Genomic DNA, 20,863 nt, shown 5'->3' with positions numbered 1-20,863 from the left:
GGTGCCAGAGGGATGGGGAAGAGACTTGCCTTATCTTTTTATTTCTCCTGAGGCCCCTTTTCCCAGTTCCCCGATGGAGGCGGAGAAAGCAGCTGCCTCAAGCCTTTGGGAATGGCACTGGGCTGCCCCTGAGTTTTTCCATCTCCACGCAGCCTGTGGTGCCCTCAAGGGGCCCTCTTCCTAAGGAGGACACGGCCCTCCCTCCTAGGTGAGGCAGACCCTGGGGGCCAGCTAGCAGCTGAAAGAATCAAACGGGTGAGACCAAGGGTTCCTGGAAGAGACAGGATCCAGCTGGGATGTGAATTCGGGGGAGGAGGAAGAGCAGTCAGGCCTGGATGGGGCATCTGGCTCAGAAAGAGGGAGGGGGCCTGTGGCCCAGCAGGAGACCAGCCAGCCAGGGACCTGGAGTCCTGCAGGAAGCTCCTGCTGCAATCTGTGGAGGCCTAAATTCTCAAGAGAACTGCAGTCACTTATACCAAGTCTGGCTAATCACTTACACGTGGAAGACCACAGTCCTTTTGTCTCGAAGAAAAGTAAGTAAGCAAATCTGCACATGTACAAACTATTTCTGGGAGGACACAAGAAACGAGCAGTCACTCTTGCTCTGGGTGTTAGAGGGAAATGAAGGCTTTACTTTTTTCGTGACTCTGTAATTCTATCTGAATTTTTTTATTTTGTGTTTTTATCAGGACCATTTATGACTTTTGTTTATATATACACACACACACATACATGTATATATATGGAAAGAGTGGACAGGTGAAAGATAGTTATCTTTTTTGTATAGCAAATTAGGTCACCCATTTTAAACTCTCTCTGAGTTTATGTTTAAGGCTTGGTGATTTTGTGACTTTCCTTTTCTTTATTCCACCAAACCACCCCCTAGGTTCTTCCCGAAAAGAGATCACAGAACACTGGGAATGGCTGGAAAATAACTTACTCCAGACGCTGTCCATCTTTGACAATGAGGAAGATATCACCACCTTCGTCAAGGGCAAGATACACGTGAGGCTCACTTTCCATACTGGTTCTGGCTCCCTTCTTTGGGCTAGCAGCATTCACCTGTGCCATCCTCTGTACCCTCAGACACCATGATACAGTTCTCTCCTCCAGTAAGCAGAGATGGAATGAAGTGTCTGACCCTGTTCTCTTGGTATTGAAAGGGGCAGCTGAACTGAAAGTATGGTATTGAAAGTATGCAGGCCTCATCTTCTGGCCAGCCACCAGAGTCTGACTAAGCATAGCTGGGAGTTCCCATTCCCTTAGAGAGTGTTAGAGCGAATACGCAGATATACAACTCTGTGTCTGGTTCCTTGGCCAACAGAGGAAGAAGTTGGAAATGACAGGATAATATGAAGTATATTTCTATCATAAAGCTAACATTACTTCAAAATGCACAGAAATTTTGACCCAGCAATTCCATTCCTTGGAATTTACCCTAGAGTGTACTCACATGTGCATCATGACATATGTATCAGGATGTCCCCTATCAGGGAGCAGTGCCTCCCAGCCCCACGTTAAGAGGGCTGTTCTTCCCTTTGCTAATTGAGAGTGATCATACTTGCTAACATAGTACTTATTATTTTCTATATGAATACTGTGCTGAGCACCTTATATTCAGGGCACTTAGTCAGTCATATGTGATATTCTTAGTGGAATATTTTACAGGTAGCAAAATAATTATGAATGTGTAAAAACATCACAGTGATGTTTAGATTGTTTCCCCTTTAGGGAATAATTAGCATAATGAGCCCGAGAAGGCAATGGCAAGCCACTCCAGTACTCTTGCCTAGAAAATCCCATGGATGGAGGAGCCTGGTAGGCTGCAGTCCGTGGGATCGCTAAGGGTCGGACACGACTGAGCGACTTCACTTTCACTTTTCACTTTCACTTTCACACATTGGAGAAGGAAATGGCAACCCACTCCAGTGTTCTTGCCTGGAGAATCCCAGGGACGGGGGAGCCTGGTGGGCTTCCGTCTATGGGGTCACACAGAGTCGGACACGACTGAAGTGATTCGGCAGCAGCAGCAGCAGCATAATGAGCATTTATCTGAGAATGTATGTGTGTGTATCTGCCTTTTTTTCTTTCTGGTGGTTTATTGCCTTGGGTTAGATTCCTCAGAGGGCCCTTACTAGGTCAGAGTTTATGATACAAACTTGCTTTGGGCAAGCCCTTGTGACTTCATAATGCCAGAACTTCCTAGACCTGGGCAGATAGCACTGGGAGTTCCTCAGCAGTTCTCTGTGTACCTTAGGGTTAGTTAGGATAGGACCTGTGTTGCCTTTCTAACACCAGGAAACTAGGCAAAAAGAGCAGAGGCAAGTCTTCACTCTCCTACTGAACCAGCGGGGCAATAATAACAGCAGCAACATTAGGGAATGTTTCCCTTATGCCAAGCCCAAACAAACTAATCAACAAAATAGACCAAAGTTCTCGATGAGTCACATTAAAAATGGAAATTAGAAAATGTTGAGGTGAGGGGGCTTCCCTGGTGACTCAGTGGTACGGGGTCCAGTGCAAAAGACACGGGTTTGATCCCTGGGCCAGGAGGATTCTACATGCCATGGAGCAACTGAGTCCATGCACCACAGCTATGAGTCTGTGCTCCAGACCCGGAAAGTGCACCCGCGGAGCCTCCGAGCTGCAGCTACTAAAACCTGGCCACCCTAGAGCCTGTGCTCCCCAACAGGAGGAGCCCCTGCAATGAGTGGTCCTCACAGCACGACTGAGGAGTTGCCCCCACTCACTGCAACTAGGGAAAAGCCCACACAGCAACGAAAACCCAGGGCAGCCAAAAATAATTAATTAAAAATTATTTTTTAAAAAAGAGAAAATGTTGAGGGAATTCCCTGGCAAGCCAGTGGTTAGGACTCAGCACCTTTACTGCTGGGACCCTGGTTTAACCTCTGGTTGGAGAACTAAGATCCTGCAAGATGCACAGTGCCGCCAAAAAAAAAAAAAGAACTGGACAGTTATAGAAATACTACTGTATATCAGAACTTGTGAGATGTAGTGAAAGCAGCACAGCAGGAAATGTAAAGTCTTAAGTTTTCTGTTTTATAATGATGTGAGTAAAAAGAAAGGTGGGAATTAGTGAACCAAGTGTCCAATTCAGAAAATTAGAATTCCAGAGAAACCAGGAAATTAGACGGAAGTACAGTTATCACAGAAAGATTTACTATTCACCGAAGACTCTATTATTCACCAGATTATAGTTGGCATTTTTTAGCAGTAAAGTACTTTTTAATTAAGATAGGTACCTTGTTTTTTTAGCCATAGTACTATTACACATTTAATAGACTACAGTATAGTGTAGACATAGCTTCTATATGCACTGTGAAACCACAAAAATTGTATGACTTGCTCATATGTGCTTTATTGCTATGGTTCAGAACCACACCAGCAATATCTCCAGGGTATGCCTGTAACAAAGGGAAGAAGTTAATTTCTTGGAAAATAAATGATACAAAAGAACAACAGATCAAAAAACAGATCTAAAATATAAACAGATCTGTGGCAAAAGTGATACAGGACGAAAGAGAAAAACTTCAAGCCATGTTGGGAATGAAATATTTTAAAACAGAGTTTTAAAGAAAATGCCATAAACAGCTTTACACCCGTAAATTATAAGAATTAAGACAAGATGGACACTATTAAATAATGTTTTAGTTTCCAGTTGCTATTGTAACAAGTTACCATAAACTTAGTGATTTAAAACAGCAGAAGTTCTTAGGGCTTTCCTGGTGGCTCAGTGGTAAAGAATCCACCTGCTAATGCAGGGTACACGGGTTCGACCCCTGATGTGGAATTGTGTGCCGCAACTATTGAGCCTGTGCTCTCGAGCTGGGAAGCCACAACTACTGACGCCCGTGTGCTCTAGAGCCTGTGCTCTGCAGCAAAAGGAGCCGCTTCAGTAAGAGGCTCGAGCACCACGGCCAGAGAGCAGCTCCCGCTCACTGGAGAAAGGCCTGACAGCAAGAAGACCCAGGACAGCCAAACATCTAAAACACTAATTAAAGTAAGCACAAGTTTCTTACCTTACAGTTCTGCATGTAAGAAGTCTGAAATGAAATCTCATAGGCTAAAATCAAAGAATTGGCAAGACTGATTCTTGGAAGCTCCGAGGGGAGAATCCACTTCCTTGCCTTTTCCAGCTCTTAAGATCCTTGTAGGGCTTCCCTTTACTGACTCAGCAGTAAAGAATCCACCTGCCGATACAGGAGACAGAGGTTCAACTCCTGGGTCAGGAAGATCCCTAGAGATGGAAATGGCAACCCACTCCCAGTATTCTTGCCTGGGAAATCCCATGGACAGAGGAGCCTGGTGAGCTGCAGTCCAAGGGGTTGCAAAGAGTCAGACACAACTGAGTGACTAAATAGCAACAACAGCAGGAGCCATGTATTTCATAGTTCTTGGTCCTTCAGTTCAGTCGCTCAGTTGTGTCCGACTCTTTGCGACCCCATGAATCACAGCACGCCAGGCCTCCCTGTCCATCACCAACTCCCAGAGTTTACTCAAACTCATGTCCATCGAGTCGGTGATGCCATCCAGCCATCTCATTCTCTGTCGTTCCCATCTCCTCCCGCCCCCAACCTTTCCCAGCATCAAGAGTTTTCCAGTGAGTCAACTCGTCGCATGAGGTGGCCGAAGTATTGCAGTTTCAGCTTCAGCATCAGTCCTTCCAATGAACACCCAGGACTGATCTCCTCTAGAATGGACTGATTGGATCTTTCTTTCTAATGCCGGCAGCACTGACGTCTTGACTGACTTGTTTAGTTCATTAGTACCTCTCTCTCAACTCCTCTGGGAATTGGGATGTAAGATCTTCAGTGTGTTAGTCTTTCAGTCGTGTCCGATTCTGCAGCCCCATGGACGGCAGCCCACCAGGCTCCTCTGTCCATGGAGACTCTCCAGGCAAGAACACAAGTGGGTTCCCACTCTTCTCCAGGGGAACATCTTTGGGGGGCTGTTATCTGATCTGCCACATAATAGAACGAGACTGAGAAAAAGAAATAGAAAACTTGAATATGCCTAAAACTGTTAAAGAAATTAGTCATTTAAAATCTACCCAGTGATTGTTACAGTGCGTTTCTGTCAGCTAGCAAACAAAACCCTAGTCCTGTGAGCCAGGTGCTTCATTCCCATCGGTGGGGACCATTACTCGAGCAGAGGCCAGTGGGAATGCAGAGAAAAATGCAAAGCAGCATGTCAGCCCCTTTGCTCCCTGCTTGGGGATCTCCCAGGTGCAGCTGAGGGAGTGGGGGCCACCCGCTGAGACCCAGGAAGGGGGCCTGAAGGCCAAGGTGCCAGTGACGGTCCACAGGCTGTCTGGCACTCACCATCCCACCGGTGGGGCCCCTTCTCCAGCCCCCCAGTAGGCACCCTGGAGGGCAGCAGCAGACAGAGGTGGGCCTTGGTCGTGAGGAGGGTGCTCAGATGTAGAGCTCGCCTCCGCAGCAGTGCTCTGGGGAGGGAGAGGCAGCCTGAGAGAGATGTTGGGGTTGCAGTTACAGTGGCGCTGTCTGTCCTGAAATGGAGGTGCTGCTCTTGGGTCCTCACCCCAGCTCCTGGCTGTTTTTCCTACTCGTGGAGGCAGGGACATGAGGCTGCCAGGAGGCTCAGTGGAAGTGGCAGTCAGCCACACCACTTGCCTTGAATTCCTTTAGCTTATCGAGTAGTCTTATCCCTGGGAGATCTATGTGTACATTTTGAGCCAGATGTACTAAGAACCTGTTGTACCGCCAGGAGGTTTGGCGCTGTGGCCCAGGGGGATATCTCTGGGCGCCATAAGCCCACTAAAGATGTGACAGCGGTGACACACCCTGAGCTAGGTGGGCCCTGCAGCTGGCCCCAAGGCCTGGAGCAAGGGCCAGAGGCAGTAGCCACCTGGTGTGGGGAGGATTGAGGGTCAGATACAGAACATCCTCCGGGACACTGGCGTGAGGCGTGCCCTTCATAGCACAGGGCCACAGCAAGGTCCCATCTGGGCAAAGAAGGAAGGGAAGGCGCAGGCTGTGTGTATTTGCTTAAAGGTGCATCAGTGCCAGCCTGTTTGGGAGAAAATCAGCAAAGTGGCTACAACAGCAGAGGAGATGGAGACTCCCTTCTCACTGAACTCTTTTCTACTATTTGCAATTTTTTTTGCCATGTTTATATATTATATTTTTCAGGTATTTACATTAAAATAACTAAAATGTAAATTTAAGAGTCTTTGCTCTGAGCCAGTAGAGAAAAAGAGCTCGGGGAGTTAGGGGAAGTCACCTGCTCTGTGTGGCCAGAGCAGCTGTCAGGTCTCCCTGCTCGTGGCCCTGGGTCAGTGTCCAGGAGCCCCGAGTGCCGCTGGCTGATTCCCCGTGTCCTCCTCCAGGGCATCATTGCAGAAGAGAACAAGAATGTGCAGCCCCAGGGAGACGAGGACCCTGGGAAGTTCAAGGAGGCTGAGCTGAAAATGAGGAAGCAGTTCGGGATGCCCGAGGGGGAGAAGCTGGTCAACTACTACTCCTGCAGCTACTGGAAGGGTCGTGTGCCCCGGCAGGGCTGGCTCTACCTGACCGTCAACCACCTCTGCTTCTATTCCTTTCTGCTGGGCAAGGAGGGTGAGTGCAAGCAGCAGGGGCTCCCTGCATCACCCTCCACCCTCCCTGCCCCAGCCTCCAGCTGGTGCTGGCATCCTCCTCTGCATTCACCCTCCGCCTCACCTCTAGAAAGTGCACCTCCTCCCCAGACTTGCAGACTTCCTGAGGGCTCGGCCTCCTTGGCTGCCAGATATTCCGTCCCCATACAACCACCAGAGTCTCCCCAGAAGACAGTGACCCATGAGCAGAACACCCAGACTTGAGCCAAACATCACCTGACCCTTGGGTGCTTCTGTCATGTCTGCGTCAACCAGTACAGCTCTTCACATGGTGACTTTCTGCACAGGGCCTCCCCTCTTTCACGTAGAACATACCAGCGCCTCCGTTATCCCTGAGCAGCTCCAGGTTCCATGGGGCCTTGGATGTGTACCTCTGCATCCACCTGCTGCGGGGCCCTCCACCCAGGAAGCCCTGGCCTCAGGACAAAGGGCAGATGCCTAGCCAGCGCCCTCTGCTGCCATGTCATCCCCGGAAAGCAGCCCCAAGGCTTCAGCTGCTCTCTGTTCCCTTTCCCGGGCCCAGAGCCCAGCCATGGACATGATTGTCCCAACCTCACCTGCCTCTCCCGCCTTCACATCTGCTCACAAGGCAGGGCCAGTGTCCTCTCTGTGCCAGCCACATTGTGTTGTGACTTGCCCCCAGAGCAGGACACTCCCCCCAAGCTGGGGCTTTTCAGGTCCCGGGGCTCAGCTTGCTCACCTCTGCTTGTTCATTCATGTCGTCATTCAGCAATTCTGTGGACAAACCCAGGAGTTTCTTGGGACCAGGAGCTGGGTCAGCTCCACACAGCCGGGCTCGGGCCTGGGGGCAGGCAGCAAATGCTGCCTGCTGCTGGGCACGGGGGGGAGTCAGGAGCCGGCCGCCCGGCCCTGCAGCGGGTTTGCCCTCATGCCGCCTCTGTCCCCCTGCGTCCAGTGAGCCTGGTGGTACAGTGGGTGGACGTCACCCGGCTGGAGAAGAACGCCACACTGCTCTTCCCTGAGAGCATCCGCGTGGACACGCGGGACCAGGAGCTCTTCTTCTCCATGTTCCTCAACATCGGGGAGACCTTCAAGCTCATGGAGCAGCTGGCCAACCTGGCTGTGCGGCAGCTGCTGGACAGCGAGGGCTTCCTGGAGGAGAGGCCACCGCCCAGGCCGCCGCGGCCACACAGGAACATCTCGGCGCTGAAGCGGTGCGTCGGCCGGCCGGCGGGGACCGCCCCCCGACCCGGCACAGGCCCCCCGAGTGGGAGGGCCGGGTGGAGGGTGGTTGCAGGAGGATCACGGAGGCGTCGTCGTCAAGCCTGCCGCTGACGCGGAGGGAGCGCACAGGCTTCTCCAGCGCCGGGCGGGCGGCGCTCTCGGTCCCCGCATCTGAGACAGGAAGCCAGGCCCCGCTAGACAGAGCAGCTCGCCCGGGCCCCCGGCCACCGCGGGAGCCGGGGCGGCCCCCGGCCGCTCAGGGAGCGCGGCCGCCTTCCCACCGGCCGGAGAGCGCCCTGGGCGGGTCCGAGGCGCTGCCACTGGGTGGGAACCAGCAGACCCAGGAACACGTTGCGGCCCGGCCCCTCCAGAGCAGCTCTGTCCTTGCTGCTCCGCGGCAGCGTCAGGGGACGCTCGGAGGCCGGGGGAGCTGAGATGGCCGGAGTGAGAGGCACGCCCTTGGGCTCAGAGACGCTGGTCTGGGCCCTGACTCTTGGTACACCGTCTGGCAGAATGCTGCCCAGGGAGGGCACTCGCCTCACGCGAGTGACCGGGTGGCTCTCAGAACCTCGGGGAAGAAAACAAGCAGGGCGGGACTGGGCAGGCTCCGGCACTGTCCGTCGAGGGCGCCTGCCAGGCCCGGCTCACGTGCTGGCCGCTCCCATGGGGCTGCGGGGAGATGTTCACAAGGGTTGGTCTCCGCAGGGGCGAGAAGCAGGCCACCGGGCCCTGCCTCACCCCGTCATAGGCCCAGCGAGAGTGTGTTTCTCTTAAGCAGCAGCACCCTGTGTTCTAAGTTTTTTGAGGTTTTTTGGTCCAAGCCACTCAGCACTTGGGATCTTAGTTCCCCAAGCAGGGTTTGAACCTGCCTCCCCCGCAGTGGAAACTGAATCGTAACCACTGCACTGCTGGGGAAGTGCTAGCACCCTGCGTTTTCGTCCTAACTCCACCCCTGCCTGTTGGGAGGCCCTGTCCAGTTTCCCGGTGGGGCTGGTCTTCCCATTAAGAAGCAGTAGGGTGGGCACAGGCATCTTCTGGGCACACCAGGCGTGTTGTTGACCACTCCTCTGCTGACGGTACGGATGTGCACATTTTTCTACTGGATCATTCAATGTGCGTGCTCTATTGAACTCTGAGATCCCTGGGCACAGCTTGCTCACAGGAGGGCCCCCACGAGCCTGAGTCCAGTGTGGAAGCTGAGGATATAAGGCCCCCTCGTGAGTGTGTCAGCCCTGACTCCTGCACCTTTCCCACCACCAGAGACCTGGATGCACGAGCCAAGAACGAGTGCTACCGTGCCACGTTCCGGCTGCCCAGGGATGAGCGCCTGGACGGCCACACGAGCTGTACTCTGTGGACCCCATTCAACAAGCTGCACATCCCCGGCCAGATGTTTATCTCCAGCAACTACATCTGCTTCGCCAGCAAGGAGGAGGATGCTTGCCACCTTATCATACCCCTGCGGGAGGTGAGCCCGACGTCCTCACCAGCTCTCCCCTGACCTGCCAGGGCACCCAGCCAGGTCCCCAGCCTGGGAGCACCTCAGGATTTGGTGGCATGAGCGCCGAGGGCACACAGCTCAGCACCTCCCTCAGCACGTGTCCTCCAGCAGGCCCCATGGGGTGTAGGGCACATTGGATGCCCACTCAAGGGTCAACCTCACCCGGTGGGAAGACAGGGTAGGCTTTGGCCTGCCAGCAACACTCACACTGATACACAAGGAAATCTCGAAAAGGACCCACTGGGCCAGAGCCCAGTGGCCTCCTGTGGGTGAGTGTCCCTTGGTCCTGCCTTCTTGGGTCTTCCAGTTGGACTTCGGCATATCCCTGCTTTGGCTGGGCCTGGAGGACACTGACCTTGCCCCACCTCCATCATGTCACTCTCAGAGGCCCCCTCACTGACCCCTCCTGACACCCACCTTGGCTGGGGCTCAGGCTCTGGCAGAGTCATCAGAAGTCAGATCTTAACCTTTCAGGAGGAGGGTCAACTTGCACCTATAAGCTAGCTCTTACCTGTCACAGGGATTTTTTTCTCTAGTTTCTTGGGCTTCCACAGTGACTCTCGTGGAAACAAGGCCATTTGTCCTGTGCTGCAGTGAAGGGTGTAGATAGTGAGGGGGCACACCCCCACACACACACCCAGACAGAAGGCCCAGAGCCTGAGGTCAGGGACAGATCCCAGCAAGGCATACTGGCTGCTTAATTACTGAAGCACAGTGAGGTTCTTAAGTTAGAACCTAAATCACGGTAGTCTGATTCTGTTTAAAACAGAACAATGGGACTCCCTGGCCTTTGTACAAAGCCCTGAAGGTGTGGGTATAGTCGCAAATAGGTGTGAGGTACTGTGCTGCGTCAGTTTCCCCAAGGGAAGTCAGAGGCAAAGACTTAAAGGAGCCACAGCTTCAGGCTGAGGGGCCCAGGGTGGCCCCGGGCCCCACACTCCATTTGGCACTAGGCCTGTGGGTTTGTCCTGGCTGCTGTTCCGACCTGACTCTGTCTGGGGGCTGGCTACAAACTCATCTTAAGCCCAGCTCCACTTCTCCTGAGGGGTCCTGACATCAGAGAGCTCTGGCTAACCCAGGAAGCTCTTGGAACGTGGCCACAGCTGGTCAGGACGGAGGCCCCTACCCAGCCCTGACCTCAGGGTCCTATCCAGGGGACTTTCCAGGGGCTCCTCACTCAGAGCCAACCACACTCAGGCGTCCACTGTGCATGGCATTCTCCAGGCAAGGATTCTGGAGTGGGCTGCCATGTCCTCCTCCAGGGGGTCTTCCCAACCCAGGAATCAAACCCCTATCTCTTAGTCTCCTGCAGTGGCAGGCGGGTTCTTTACCACTAGCGCCACCTAGGGCCAGTGAGCCAAAACTACTGAGCCGGCACACGAGAAGCGACCACAGTGAAAAGCCCGCACTCTGCAGCGAGAGTAGCCCTTGCTAGCCACAGCCAGAGGAAGTCTGTGAGCAGCAGCAAAGACTCAGCACAGCCAAAGCTTAGTTAATTTAAAAAAAAAGGAACTGGGCCCGTGACACGCATCAGGAAGTGCTGAGAGAGTGAGGACTGAGGAGGGGAATGACTTCTTGCCTCGCTTTAGGATGGGGGACTGTCAGCCTTGAGGGAGCTGGTCATGGAGCAGCTTGGCTCGGGCTCTGCATTCCGCCTCCTCCCCCTCAGGACAGTCTTCCGAGGCTGACACCCTCACACTCATCAGCAGTGAAGAAAACAGGGCTCAGACGTGCGCAGGACACACACAGCAGCGAGTCACAAAGTCAGGGTATGAGGCACCCAGGCCTGCAGAGCCTGCCTTCCCTCCCCACCCCATGGCCAGAAGGTGGCCGGAGCCCACCATGCTCTTGCCTTCACAAAACCACGTGGCTTTATATCCCAGGATGCAGACCCCCAGATGGTGTTTTTGGCTTCTCAGGTGACCATTGTGGAGAAAGCCGACTGCTCCAGCGTCCTGCCCAGCCCTCTGTCTATTAGCACCAAGAGCAAAATGACCTTTCTGTTTGCCAACCTGAAAGACCGTGAGTTCTTGGTTGAGAGGATCTCTGACTTCCTCCAGAAGATGCCATCCAAGCCATCAGGTGGTGGCCGAGCAGAGAGGAAAGCGAGCATCATGGACTCAGCCCCAGAGGTGAGCGGGCCCCCCAGAGCAGTGGGGCGGTGTCAGGGGCAGGAGGAGAGCCCTCGGGTGGAGAGGGCCCCTGCTTGGCGCTGCTGGAAAACCTCACTCAACCCCAGTCTCAGGGGTCCTGGCCGTGTGCACAGGGCCCAGGGTCTCAGACGTCTCTGTACCCCAAGACTCCCTCAAGTCGGCCTGCCTGCCTCAAGCCTTACTCCACATGAGAAGCCGTCTCTGCCTGGACCAGCCCCCTTCATCTCTGTCCCTTATGAGCTTCTCCTGCACTGGGAGCCACACTGCTGAGGCCTGCCCGTTTGGGTTTATTTACCTGGCATTTCTCCCTTCAGTCTTTCTTACAAGGTTATCTTTTACTGCAGTCTCCTTACTATACCAACAATATTAATAACTCTTTAATATCAAATACTTGTGTTTATGGGCTTCCCTCGTGGCTCAGCTGGTAAAGAATCCGCCTGCAATATGGGAGACGTGGGTACGAATCCTGGGTTGGGAAGATCCCTTGGAGAAGGGAAAGACTACCCACTCCAGTGTTCTGGCCTGGAGAATTCCATGGACTGTATAGCCCATGGGGTCACAGAGTCGGACACGACTGAGCGACTTTCACACTTGTGTTTACATTTCCCCAGATGCACATGTACTTTTTACAGTTTGATCCGATTTGAATTGAGGTGCACACAGGCCATATATTTGTCACAGTTGATTGCTGTGATCTCTTTACAGGCTTCTGCTCCCATCTCTCTCCCCCCTCCCTCTCTCTCTTTTCTTGCAGTATTTTACTGAAGGAACTGGTCATTTGTGCTGTAGAGTTTCTCACAGCCTGGTGTTTGCTGATTGCCTCCCCCGCAAGCATATAATGGGTTCTTTTGTGCCCTATTTCTTGTAAGTTGGTGGTTGAGTGGTGAGACCCAGCTCGACTTTTATTTAATTGTTTATGTTGGTGCAAGGTGGGGAACAGGCACTTGTAGGCAGGATTGAGCTGTGTACTTCTACCAAGAGGTGTACAATACCTGGTTATTTGCTGTTACCAGTCATTGACAAGTATTGCCTAAATAATGCCTTAGGTAACTCATTAGGATTGCAAATAGGAGCACTCTTAATTCTATCATTTCTTCTGTTCATTAGCTGGAATACTTTTGTATAGAGAAACTTACCCTCATCAGCTATTTGGTCACCCTAAGGCACAGTTCATATAGAAAAGGCAGAATAAATCCTTTATTCTTTTTATTCACCAGTTGTTAAAATGACAAGTTGGTTTTCTAGTATCCTCCAAATGTGACCAATTCAGTTTTTGTGTTTACTTTTTAGTATAATTGTGAACTTACGTATTTAAGCAACTTGATTTGTTTCAGCTCAGGACAGTTTTTATCCTCATTCTGTCTATGACCAGAGGACAGTTATTCAGGTGGCATGAGTCCTTTTGACATTACCGTGGCCTTGTTTGATCACTTCCTTCCTTCTTGGTATAACAAGATGTAAGTGCTATTATCAGTCTAGATTTGTAAAAACACTAGAAGAGTCCATATAAAAATCCACCTGTCTGGCTGCTCCAGGAAAATCAGGAGCTCTGGCATTGCAGGGCCTGCATTCCCACTAGGTAGCATTGGAGCCGTAGATTTTCCACCCATTAATCGATGCTCAGTAAACTATTAAGTAGACAAAGAATGGATGGGAAGGGAACAGGCAGAATCAGTGCATGTTGGAGACTTTAAGAAAGTTTCTTAGAGGAGGTTGGGTTTGATCTGTGATTTCAAGAAATAGTGAGGTTGGTCTGATGAGAAGGGATGTGAGCGGGAGTGTTGAACGGCCTTTTGAAGGCCCAGTGCTACAGGTGACAGGACCAGACCAGCCAGACTAATCTTGGGCCCATGGCCCCTTCTGAGCACCTGCCCTTCTTCATCCAGCACATTTTCTGATAGGTGTCAGATTTCTAGGCGCTAGAAATAGAGCTGATTAGACAAATTCATGCCCTTTTAGAGCTTACATTCTAGTGAGAAAGACAAGTCAGTAAGGAAATAAACATTAAATATGTCAGGTGGCGGTAAGGGCCATGGAAAAAATAAAACAGGATAAAAGGATCAGGATTGCCAGGGGTCAGGAGGACTCTGATCAAGTGGTACTTGAAAGAAGTCAGGGACCAGCCAGGAAGTATCTGGGGAAAGGGCTGCTGAGAGGAGTGCAGACAGGTCTCAGGTCACAAGATGAGACAGGGAGTGGGAAGCCAGAGCATATATAGAGCCCATAGGCCTTTATAAGCACCTAGCCTTGACTCTAGTGAGGTGGGAGTCAGTGGAGAGTTTGGACTGGAGAAGGGACGTGGTGTGTCTGTGTTGCAGTAGAGCCGCCCTGCCTGCGTGTCGGGAATGGAACGAGGTGCAGCTGTCAGTACAGTAGCCACAGAGGCTGTTGAGCACTTGAGTAGCAACCAGCCCTTACTGGGATGTGCTCTAAGCATAAACTGCACACCAGTGGTAGAAGATTCAGAAAAGAGAGAGGAGAGTCCAATAGAGAGAGAGAAAATAGTCAAGAGACGCGAGAAACCACTGAGGCGAAGAAGACCCAGTTTCTGTGTGACGCAGCTTCCTAAAGAGGAAACGAAAGCCATGGAATAACAGCTGATCGAAGCTGCGGTTCACGAAAAGTTTTCTGAATATAAAAGTTAAACCCGCCTGGTAGAAAAGCACCTTGTACATTTGGAAAATCGACAAGAAAGAGTATGTAATATGTACACACTGAGATATAATCTAGTAAAACTGTGGGACTCTAAAGATTAAAAAAATTCTTCTGGACAATCAGTCAAGAAACACCAAGTCATTTATGAAGGAATGGAAATCAGAGAGGCATCAGACATTTTCATAGCAACATTTTACACAAATAGAGCAACATTTTAAAAATATACAGTAAAAAATGCTGTGGTCCCAGGATTTTCTATCTGGGAAGCTGACACACAGGTATCAAGACCACAAGCCATCAGGAACACTCAGGAAATCAGGGAAGCCATCAGGTTTTGATGAGCTAATAGTGAACAACCTCAGATAACCAGGAGACAACCAGAGAGGCTTTGGCAGGTGGCCTGGGGGGAGCATTGAGTGCGTGTATGAGGCGTAGATACGAGACGAGGAACAGGTGACAAGACACGTGTGATTCTGTATGCTCTGAGTGATGAAAACGTGACATCAGGAAGTATGGAGAGTAGGATAAGCTCACTGACTGCCTTTTTAAGTAAGGACAAAAGTCTGCCACTCTAATAAATTATATGGCAGCAGGGGAAAGGATCGGGCGGGGAAAAACAGAGCTACTGGCCAATTTCAGTATTGTCCCTAGGAGGCGGTCCAGTGTCTAAAAAGAGGGGACCCAGGGTATTAGATAAAAACATCATTAGGATGAAGGTAATTGTTAGAACATAAACGTACACTTTCTGACACTTTCTCAAGGAAAAAAAGTAGAGGAAGAGGGAATGGTACAGTGAATTTAGTCAACTCTTTCCAGAAAGTTTGTAGAAAGGCCAGCTGAGACTCACAGGGGTGCCTTCAGGGACTGACTTTGTAATCAGAGTGTGATATATGTGCTCTGAAGTAGGTGGGTCGTAAGTGCACAGCTCGGCACACGTTCACAAAGTGGACACAGCATGTGAGCACCATCCAGGTGAAGGGTGGGGAGGGCTTGTAGGGACACCAGCATGATTCATGGTAACGAATCCAGTGGAGGGGGCTATCTTCTACGCATGCCGGAAGAAACTCCTAGAGGCCAGGGTGGTAGGATCTTGGGCTCAAGTGGAGGGAGAGTTGGGCCTGGCATGCACAGCCTCAGATGCGGGAGGGCGGGCCAGCAGGAGTGACCGTGGATGGCCGTCAAATTGCTCATGCTTCTGTGTGCTCAGATAAATAGTTGGCTGTAGAAGTGAGGAAGGCAGGTGGTTTGCGAGGTTGACGCTGGAGGAATGGGTAAGGCAGTTACTGAGGGGAAGGAGAGAGAGACTGGATTAGGAAAACACAGGATTCCCAGGCGTGGGCTTGGGCTCACCGTCACCCCAGGAACCTGTATGTCATGAGGGATGGTTATCGCTGAGGTCACATCCTCAAGTCGGTCTCCTTTCCAGCACTGAGTTGAAAGTCCATCTGTGTCCTTGTCTCTTCTGGGATCCTCAGGCCAGAAGCAGAAATCTCTGCATCACGATGCTTTCAGTCTAGGGTCTTGCCCGTGGATTCGGAGTTTGTCTTGAAAGTGTGTTTGCAGTTGAACTAAAGTCCATTTTGAAAACACCGGCCATGGGCAGAGGGACAGACCATGGATGTGAGAGAAAGAAGAAAGTGAAAGCCGCTCAGTCATGTCCAACTCCTTGAGACCCCATGGGCACAGTCCATGGCGTTCTCTAGACCAGAATACTGGAGTGGGCAGCCTTTCCCTTCCCCGGGGGATCTTCCCATGGACGTGAACCTAGCAGAATTTTCTCTCCTTTTTTCCTTTTTGTTAAAAACAGTTCTACTGAGGTAAGCTTGACGTACGTATTGAAAGAGTACAGTTTGATGAGTTTAGAATATGTTCCCTGCAAAGCAGTCCCAGCTGTGGTTCTTGTGTGGGAAGCATCCGTACCCCTGCTGCATACCAGATGGACCGCGGCGGGGGTGGTGGGGGGGGGGGCGGTCGGAGCCGATGAGCACAAGGGCGGAATACACAGCTCCCTGGCCGCACGCTCAGCTGCCTGTCAGCAGAGCTGGGCTCTCTCTGCTAGGCCTGGCTTTCAGCCAGTTGGTTGTCATCACTAGTTGTGTGTGACCCCAGGATGGCGGCGCCGCCCTCTGCATCCTCCTTGGCTTGTCCTGACATTCCCTGCAAGGTGACTGACATAGTACCCCCCAGCCCCCGAGACTGGGGGCGGCAAATACTAATTAGTTTGTGGCCACCACCCCAGGCCTCAAGGGATTTCACAAAGTGTGGGGCCAAGAGTAGAGAGAGCTGTGCTACGTCCCCAGAAATGGGGGGGCCTCTGCAGCAGAAGAAGTGGATTCAGGGGAGCCAGTGACCAGTGTCCATCCGAGAAATGGGGAGCCTCTGCGGCAGAAGAAGTGGGTTCAGGGGAGCCAGTGACCGGTGTCCATCCGAGAAATGGGGAGCCTCTGCGGCAGAAGAAGTGGGTTCAGGGGAGCCAGTGACCGGTGTCCATCCGAGAAATGGGGAGCCTCTGTGGCAGAAGAAGTGGGTTCAGGGGAGCCGGTGACCGGTGTCCATCCGAGAAATGGGGAGCCTCTGCGGCAGAAGAAGTGGGTTCAGGGGATCCGGTGACCGGTGTCCATCCGAGAAATGGGGAGCCTCTGTGGCAGAAGGAGTGGGTTCAGGGGAGCCGGTGGCCGGTGTCCATCTGAGAAATGGGGAGCCTCTGCGGCAGAAGGAGTGGGTTCAGGGGAGCCGGTGGCCGGTGTCCATCCGAGAAATGGGGAGCCTCTGCGGCAGAAGAAGTGGGTTCAGGGGAGCCAGTGACCGGTGTCCATCCGAGAAATGGGGAGCCTCTGCGGCAGAAGGAGTGGGTTCAGGGGAGCCGGTGGCCGGTGTCCATCCAAGGGCAGTGCTCCTGCTGGTGGGCGCCCGCGGAGGGAGCTGAGGGCAGAGCAGAAAGTGAGGGCTCTGGCTCCGGCCTACCTGACCCTGGGCCCTGGGGCAAGCTCCCTACACAGATCATCGCCTATGACTGTGCGCTCACCTTGAAGTCAGGGGCCTACAGGTGGGACCCAGACCACAAGCAGGGGACAGAAGTCTGTTGTCATCTACACTGTACTTGAAGGGGCTTAAGAACTTACTCTGTGGCCCTGCTGGGTGGGGACTGGGGGCCGCAATTCCAGAAAGCCAGGGAGGAACCCTGACTATCAGGGCTTCCTTCTAGACGGCTCTCCCTGGTGCCCCTCTCGTTTTCTCCCAGCCCCAAATGCCCCCCAGGATATTCTCAGAACCTCCCAGGATCCATTTCTCTTGCTGTTTGGCATTCCCCCTGGGAAAGGGCCTGCAGCCCTACCAGGGACCTATTGACTGTTAGAGACAGCCCACAGGCAGGGACTCCCCACACACACCTGGTTCTAGGTCTGTGTCTTTTATCTCTGCCTCCCGGAGCCCCAGCAGCCTTGTCAGGAGCATGGCAGGCTGCTAAGGAGAGCCTGGTGTCCCGGAGGGGCCCTGGGACTCTCCCGACACTTCGCCCCAAGCCGGTCACTGTGGCCAGGGGCCTTGGGCTTGGGACCCGAAGACAGCCATCTCTCCAGGGGTCGGCAGGGTCTGCACCCCGAGGCTGGAGCAGGAGCAGGTGCTCCCAGGGAGCACCCATGAGTGTGGCCCGTCAGGCCCTTGTAGGGGACACAGAGTTCAGAAGAACTCTCCTGGGGGCTTCTTCTGTCCTGGCCCTGAGCTCACAGAGAGAGGGTCTGACGGGATGGGCCCCAGAGCCTGACCCGGGTGCCGGAGGGCAGTGAGGTGTGTGTTCGGCCAGAGAGGAGGCCGGGCTGGGCTGCCTGGGGACCTCCTGCCGGTCCCGGCCTCACTCGGTGCCCGCCCCACTGTGCTCTGTCTCCCAGCCTTCCCCCGCGCCCCAGGAGCTGTCAGAACAGCCTGCCAGCCCGACCTCAGCCCTCGGGGGCCTCCCAGGGGGCCGTGCACAGGAGGCGCCAACCGCCTCCCAGGGCCTGCTCAGACTCTTCCAGAGAAACACGCCCGTGGAGGAGCTGGGCGCCAAGGGGGTAAGCCCGGACGGGGAGCCCCACCGCCGTGCGGGCCTGGCTGGGTGGGGGGGGCGTCTGCGGCCCTTGGGTGACCCTGCGCAGTGCCAGGGACACCCTGCCTGGCCGGTGCCACGGTGCTGACCGTGGGCTTCCGACCGCCCACGGGGCCCCAGGGACGCGGCACCACCCCAGCCCTCGGAGGAGAGGTGGAGGTGGCACCTGGTCACCCCCGCAGACCCGTGTTTGCTGCTCCCGCAGGCCAAGGAGAAGATGAAAGAGGAGTCGTGGAACATCCACTTCTTCGAGTTCGGGCGCGGCGTGTGCATGTACCGCACGGCGAGGGCGCGGGAGCTGGTGCTGAAGGGCATCCCGGAGAGCCTCCGCGGGGAGCTCTGGCTCCTCTTCTCTGGTGAGCTGCCCGCCTCGCAGCCACGCCCCGCTGACCCCCGCCGGCTGTTGAGTGGGCAGGCAGGGACTGCCACATTAGAGGGCACGAATGGGGCTCTTGGCCGTGATGAGGTGTGTGTGCCAGGAGGGGCACGCCTTCCCACCAGCCGTGGGAGTGGATCCGGCCTCCTGACACCTCTCCGCGGGCAGACTCTGACAACATTCACACCCTTGGCCATTTGAAACATCGTTGGGTGACTTCTCAGGAGCAGTCATGAGGGAAGCTCTGCCTGGCACCCAAGGGCCCCTGCCCTTCTGCAGTGCATTGACGTCTCCACCCTGCCCTGTCCCTGTCCTCAAATCCCAGGCGGGGAGGAGGAGGGAGCCAGCAGTCAGCTGTGTCTCCACAGGGGCGTGGAATGAGATGGTGACTCACCCCGGTTACTATGCTGAGCTGGTGGAGAAGTCCACGGGGAGGTACAGCCTGGCCACAGAGGAGATCGAGCGAGACCTCCACCGCTCAATGCCCGAGCACCCTGCCTTCCAGAATGAGCTCGGGATCGCGGCCCTCCGCCGGGTGCTGACCGCTTACGCTTTCCGAAACCCCACCATCGGCTACTGCCAGGTACGGGGGCTCAGCAGGGCCCAGCTGCACGTGGTCCTGGCCCTGAGTGACGGCCTCACACAGTTGCAACTGTGCCTCGGCCCCCAGGAAGATCCTGATCCCAGAAGAAGCTGAAGTTAGAAGCAGGGCTTGTCTCTCCCCTCACCTTCACACGCTCTGTTAAGCTGTCTTCTGTGTGCTTCTGGTTTGGTGCTGAAGGCGCTGGATCGTTTCGTGTGTGTGTGTTACACGCATATCATAAAGCTCACCATGGTAACCGTCTGAAGCGCACAGTTCAGTGGCACTGGGCATATCGTACGGCCGTCACCTGGTCACACTGATTTCCTGCAAGTTGCCTTTTGGCAAATCGCCTAGAATTGGGTGGGACAGTTTGTCATTTCCAGGCTTGCTGGTTGGGAAGGGACAGCTCTGTGAGCCCCCCTCACTGTCTCTGCACCCGCAGGCCATGAACATCGTCACCTCGGTGCTCCTGCTCTACGGCAGCGAGGAGGAGGCCTTCTGGCTGCTGGTGGCCCTCTGCGAGCGCATGCTGCCCGACTACTACAACACTAGGGTGGTGGGTGAGTGCCCACGGCTGGCAGCTCCCTGTGGGGGTGGCAGGCCTTCCTCAGTGCACAGCCCACAGCTGGGCTCCTGGAGGCCTCATAGCCTCGCCACAGGCAGTCATGTCTCCCACTCCATAGGTTAGAAAGCTGCAAAATCTTCACACAGCTAGACGGTGGAAAGCCAAACACCGACCCCAGCCGTCCCTCCCAGACTTTATGCGGATTCCCTAGGAGTTGCTGGAAGTGAGAGAAGTTAACTTGGGGCCTACATTCACATCCAGCTAACTCTCGTTAAACGTTTTTATTGTAGAAAATTTCCAAAATCATAACTCGAGCATATAGTATATACCCCCATGTTGACTGTTACGAAGGGTAGAATCTGTAAACTTGTAAATATATTTAATTACATATATAATCAAATCTATTATCTCAAATGTCCTTCCTGTACTGTTCTAGTGGGTTTCCACTCTTGGGGTCCTTCAGAATTGCCTCTGTTCACCAGCTTCAGGTCAGGAGACACATCAGCTACTCGGGCCACTGTTTACTTCTGACATCCTAGAGAGAAATTAGTATTTCCTGAAAAGAAAATCCAAGTAAAGTGGAAGAAATCTTTTCTTTTCATACAATGGTTTGGAAGCAGTAGAAAGGAAACTCACAGGATTCCTTTCTTCCTTTCTCCACCCCACCTGCCCCCGTCCAGCCCTCAGTTGTAAGCAGAGCTGGCCAGAGACCAGGGGGGCTTCTTGGACCTCAGACCCCAGGGTCCCAGGGCCTGCCTGAGCCAGGAACGTGAGCTCACTGTTCAGACTGCTTTGTCCTCTCCCTAGGGGCCCTGGTGGACCAAGGCATCTTGGAAGAGCTCACACGAGAATTCCTGCCCCAGCTCTCCAGGAAGATGCAGGGCCTGGGGGTGATTTCCAGCATCTCTCTCTCCTGGCTTCTCACCCTCTTCCTCAGTGTCATGCCCTTTGAGAGCGCTGTGGTCATCGTTGACTGCTTCTTCTATGAGGGCATCAAGGTGATCCTGCAGGTGGCCTTGGCCATCCTGGATGCCAACATGGAGCAGCTGCTGGGCTGTGGCGACGAAGGCGAAGCCATGACCGTCCTGGGCAGGTAGCCGCGCCAGCCTCCCTCCTCTTGTTGG

The 20,863-nt window shown here is 53.6% G+C and overlaps 1 protein-coding gene across 4 annotated transcripts in view; it reads left to right on the top strand.

The window, feature by feature from the left end:
- The window catches only part of TBC1D9B (TBC1 domain family member 9B), a 41,145-nt gene that overhangs the window by 8,086 nt on the left and 12,196 nt on the right, over positions 1-20,863 (top strand). For all 4 annotated transcript variants that reach the window (XM_088839277.1, XM_055429286.2, XM_055429284.2 and 1 more), the window contains 10 exons: positions 887-1,005; positions 6,371-6,599; positions 7,554-7,812; positions 9,083-9,290; positions 11,243-11,455; positions 18,019-18,180; positions 18,421-18,571; positions 18,960-19,174; positions 19,617-19,734; positions 20,547-20,832. In XM_088839277.1, coding sequence (XP_088695403.1) covers positions 887-1,005; positions 6,371-6,599; positions 7,554-7,812; positions 9,083-9,290; positions 11,243-11,455; positions 18,019-18,180; positions 18,421-18,571; positions 18,960-19,174; positions 19,617-19,734; positions 20,547-20,832 — 1,960 coding nt within the window. The remainder of the gene's footprint in view (positions 1-886; positions 1,006-6,370; positions 6,600-7,553; positions 7,813-9,082; positions 9,291-11,242; positions 11,456-18,018; positions 18,181-18,420; positions 18,572-18,959; positions 19,175-19,616; positions 19,735-20,546; positions 20,833-20,863) is intronic.

This window comes from Moschus berezovskii, chromosome 8, assembly GCF_049115385.1.
Source record: "Moschus berezovskii isolate FMDL1 chromosome 8, NW_MosBer_1.0, whole genome shotgun sequence".
In the NCBI taxonomy this organism is placed as follows: Eukaryota; Metazoa; Chordata; class Mammalia; order Artiodactyla; family Moschidae; genus Moschus; species Moschus berezovskii.
The sequence above is the reverse complement of the archived record's forward strand: the minus strand, read 5'-3'. Positions and strand labels throughout refer to the sequence as shown.